Below are 4,238 nucleotides of genomic sequence, written 5' to 3'. Positions count from 1 at the left end.
TCCCATGGCTCTTTCTTCCTGCTAACCTCCCCACTCCCAGGACATAAGTCACCTCCTAGCATCAAGATCAAGGGGTGGAGGGTGGTTCACAGAGGCTTGGGGAGAGACCACTAGGATTGGTGAGAAAATGTGCCCTCAAATAGAAATTGCCTTCCAAGTCAATCTCTTAATCTTCCCATTTGCTGAAAACAACCTGGCATGGTGGCACAGGCCTTTAATCTTGGCACTTGGGAGGCAGAGGCCGGGGGATCTCTGAATTTAAGGCCAGCCTGGTCTACAGAGTGAGTTCCAGGACAGCCAAGGCTACACAGAGAAACCCCATCTGAAAAAGAGAGAAAGAGATTGGAATCTGGACTGGAGAGATGGATGGCTCTGGCAAAGGACCCTGGTTCAATCCCCATTACCTATATGGTGGCTCACAACCATCTGTAACTCCAGTTCCAGGGGGATCTAGTGCCCTCTTTTGACCTCCACAGGCAATTCTCTCTCTCTCTCTCTCTCTCTCTCTCTCTCTCTCTCTCTCTCTCTCTCTCTCTCTCTCATGCACGCATGTATGAACGCAGTGCACATTCACACAAGCAGGCAAAATATTCACACATATAGTAAAATACATAAATCTCATTTAAAAATAAGAGAGAAGTTGAAATCTTTTTTGGGAAAAATATGTCTATTTCATGCACCTTAGGGCAGCCAACCAGTCACTCACTGTAGGCCTTCAAGTCTTACCCAAGTGTAAGAAAAGTGGTAAATGACAGAGAAGGAACATCAAGGGGGCCCTTCCTTTTCCCAGTAGTTCTAGCCTCTCCCAGGGAGCCCCTGTAAGCTGAGGCTGGCTTTTGAGGTTCTGCAGAACAGCAGATTACAACACTGCCCCTCCCCTACGATGGTGTGAGGTACAGCAAGGCATGTGGTCCTGCCCCTCCATCTGCAGTTCAGTTGATGGACTGGTACTCGGAATACGGCTTATGTCGCAGCAGCAGAAACAGGCCTCCCCCCAGCAACAGGAGCCCTGGAGTTCCCAGGGCCACTGCCATGATTCCGAGGACGAGTGGGGATAAGGCATCCACTGGAGGGACACCCACTCCCAGAAGCACTGACCTAGAGCAAGAAGGTTTTTAAAAAAAAAAAGGAGGTAAGCAAGCTTAGGAAGGAAGGCTGAGGGGCTCAGCCCTTCTCCACATTGACCTCCCCAAATCCTTGGTTCTTACCAGGAGAGGTAGTGTTCGTCCCAGTAGCCAGGGCCTGTGGGAGCCCCAAATGTCAGAGTGAAGGCACAGAAGTCTTTCTGGGACTCAAAGAAGGCTTGAACAACAGGTGAGCGAGGGAGCGAATGTGCCAAGGTGTAGTTAAGGGAGGACGCCTGGCAGGGGAGGGCTGATTCTCGACCCCGCTGCTTCTGAGAGAAAGCCACTGGTCGCCATTGCATGAAGCCAGATGGTGAAGAGCCCCACAACAACTGGTCCAGCTGGAGAGAAAGGCCACGGAGGCAGAGAGATGGACCAACCTGTGCCAATCTTTCTGTTCCCACTACTCCCAGATTACTGCAATGAGGCCAGCAAGCGTCCCCAGTGCTAAGTGTCATTCTAGGATGGGCATGCCAGTTGTGGCAGGGCCCAGTCCTCTCTACATAAAGTAGAGAGGCTCTTCTGCCATTGCTCTCTCTGGGCCCCGGGTCACAGAGAATCCCATCTGAAGACCGTGAAACACTGCTTTTGCCTGCTTCCTTGGAGGGCAGAGATGTCAGGTGATACATCAGTACAGCCCAACACTAAAATCATCCAGACAGAGTACTGTTAATAAACAGGGACCATGTGTGGTGGTGTGTGCATTTAATCCCAGCACTCAGGAGGTAGAAGCAGATGAACCTCTCTCTGTGAGTTCAAGGCCAGCCTGGTCTACATAGCAAGAGTTCTAGGTCAATCAGAACTATATAGGGAGACCCTATTTTTTTTTTTTTTTTTTTTTGGTTTTTCGAGACAGGGTTTCCCTGTGGTTTCTAGAGCCTGTCCTGGAACTAGCTCTTGTAGACCAGGCTGGCCTCAAACTCAGAGATCCACCTGCCTCTGCCTCCCAAGTGCTGGGATTAAAGGCGTGTGCCACCACCGCCCGGCTGGGAGACCCTATTAAAAACAAAACAAAACAACAACCAACCAAACAAACAAAATCCTTTAAAAAATAAGGGGCGATGGGGCTGGAGAGATGGCTCAGAGGTTAAGAGCACTGACTGTTCTTCCAGAGGTTCTGAGTTCAATTCCCAGCAACCACATGATGGTTCACAGCCATCTGTAATAAAATCTGGTGCCCTCTTCTGGCCTGCAGGGACACATGCAAGTAGAATGCTATATACATAATTAATAAATATCTTTAACAAAAATAAGGGGCCGTAGCAGCTGGAGTGATGGCTCAGTGACTGAGGGCTTGCTGCTCTTGCAGAAAACCCAAATCCAGCTTCCAGCACCCACGTCAGGAGGCTCACAACCATTTGTAATTCCAGCCCCAGGGTATCTGATGCCCACTTCTTGCCGCCACAGGAACTTATACACACCTGCAAACACACATGCAAAATAACACATTGTTTAAAAAGTAATAAATGGTTGGTTGCTTTTCTGGGATGCTAACAGGATCCCATTTTATATTCCCAGCCATCTACTCTCCGTGGAGACCAGACCTGGAAGACAGCAGGTGCGTACTCATCGTCGATGGAGTGCAGCTCTTTCATGGAGGGGCAGCCAAGGCCAGTATCCAAGGTGGCTACCTCTAGGCCAAACAGGGAGTGGTTTCCACGAGGAGACGCTCCAACCAGGGCAACTTCTAGCTGGCAGGCATCTGCGCTGTGCAGGAGGCGAGGGGGCTGGGCAGGTCGGCCAGATCCCAAAAAGGCCTGGACCTAGGAAGGAGGAGGAGGCCACATGGAGAATAGGGCTTGAAGGATACTCCCCTCTCACAGATCAGCCTTCTGAGTTCCTTCCCCACAACCTCACCTTGAAGGCCAGGCTGCCATTGACAAATGCTCCAGTAGGGTCATCTACAGGGTGGCCTTGGAAAGCTGCACTCAGAGTGGCCTGGTCCAGGGAGCTGTCCCAGGAGAACTCAGCCAGGGAGTATGGAGGGTAGGGCTTTCCTGAGGGCTGGGCTGCCCCTTCGGAGACCTTGGTGCTGTCAAATTCAAGCAGCTGGGGACAGGGTGGAGTGGAATTGGGCTTGCCTCCCTCTGACATTCTCCTGCAGATCGCTCCCACTCCACCCACCCTGTCCTTAGCCCTCCCCTCTCCCTTTGGGTAGAACGAACTCTGTCCCTGTGCTCGTCCCTATGAGCTTTCAGCTCCCTCACCCTGGTGAAGACAAGAGCAGAAGAAAACTGGATGCTTTCCTTGGGGAGCACCATCAGACCTCCATCGGGATCAGGAGACAACAGGAGACTCCAGTTGACACTCAGGACACTCTGCGTGGTGTTGGTGGCCACCAGCACCACAGCTGGAGGCCCTAGGGTGCCCCATACATAGTGCAGGGTGGAGTTGGTGCCCACTGCCCTGATGTGAAGCAGGCTCTGGGGATTTGGCCCACCGGAAATAACCTCCATAGATACCTAGAACATGGGATTGTGGGATGGAGAGAACAAGGTCAGGGATGGTCACAGGCAAAGAAGCAGTTTGTGGGTGGAGGACAGGACCTGGGCAATGCCAGGGATGGCAAGGGCCTTTGAGGCCTAGGCAAGAGGGATGTGTGGAAATTGAGGGGATCCTGGAATCAGGGGCAGATGTAGGGTTGAGAAGAAATAGGGTAGATTCAGGATTACCCTGACCTCGGTGAGGCGATCAAAGTTTAGGCTTGAGAAGGCTTTTTAAATCCCCAAACTTCCCTGTTGCTGGGCTCTGATGGCTTGACATCACCAGAAGGCAGGAAGCCGTCATGCATGCTCTCCTCCACAGTCCTTCCCATCACTCATGGCTCCACGCTGGCTCTCTGGGGTCACTCCTCTCTTGCATCCACCCTCCACCCCTCCGTTGCCCCAGATTCCAGTCATTGTAGAAAGGTTGTATTTCTGGAAGCATCTATTACTCTAGTTCCAGAACTCTTACCTGGCGAGTCTCTTCTCCCAGCAGAACAAACGGAGCTGCACACACAAGACTCAAAAGGAGCCATGGGGTTGGGGCACAGGGTACCCAGCCCCAGCAAGGTTCCCAACCGCGGCACATACAGCAGACGGAGTTGAACTCAGCGGAAGAGGCTCAGAGTCA

The 4,238-nt window shown here is 52.0% G+C and overlaps 1 protein-coding gene across 1 annotated transcript; it reads right to left on the bottom strand.

The window, feature by feature from the left end:
- Nucleotides 1-603: 603 nt before the first annotated feature.
- LOC119800964 (glycosylated lysosomal membrane protein) lies at nt 604-4,238 on the bottom strand. The gene is made up of 6 exons (XM_038311354.2): nt 4,080-4,238; nt 3,332-3,586; nt 2,982-3,173; nt 2,669-2,887; nt 1,209-1,465; nt 604-1,098 (listed from the first exon to the last, which is right to left on the bottom strand). Exons 1-6 carry the CDS (start codon nt 4,194-4,196, stop codon nt 933-935), a joined length of 1,206 nt encoding a protein of 401 aa, XP_038167282.1. The 5' UTR covers nt 4,197-4,238; the 3' UTR covers nt 604-932.

Source organism: Arvicola amphibius, chromosome 14 (assembly GCF_903992535.2).
Source record: "Arvicola amphibius chromosome 14, mArvAmp1.2, whole genome shotgun sequence".
Classification (NCBI taxonomy): Eukaryota; Metazoa; Chordata; class Mammalia; order Rodentia; family Cricetidae; genus Arvicola; species Arvicola amphibius.
Note: the sequence above shows the minus strand (reverse complement) of the source record. Positions and strands in the feature narration are given on the sequence as shown.

Excerpts from the sequence above, each read along its gene's own strand:
- LOC119800964 (XM_038311354.2), bottom strand. The coding sequence starts at position 4,196 with ATGTGCCGCGGTTGGGAACCTTGCTGGGGCTGGGTACCCTGTGCCCCA. Across the intron at positions 3,174-3,331 it reads CTGCTCTTGTCTTCACCAGG|CTGCTTGAATTTGACAGCAC; the intron begins GTGAGGGAGCTG and ends CCCTGTCCCCAG. Across the intron at positions 1,466-2,668 it reads ACGCACCTGCTGTCTTCCAG|CTGGACCAGTTGTTGTGGGG; the intron begins GTCTGGTCTCCA and ends CTTTCTCTCCAG.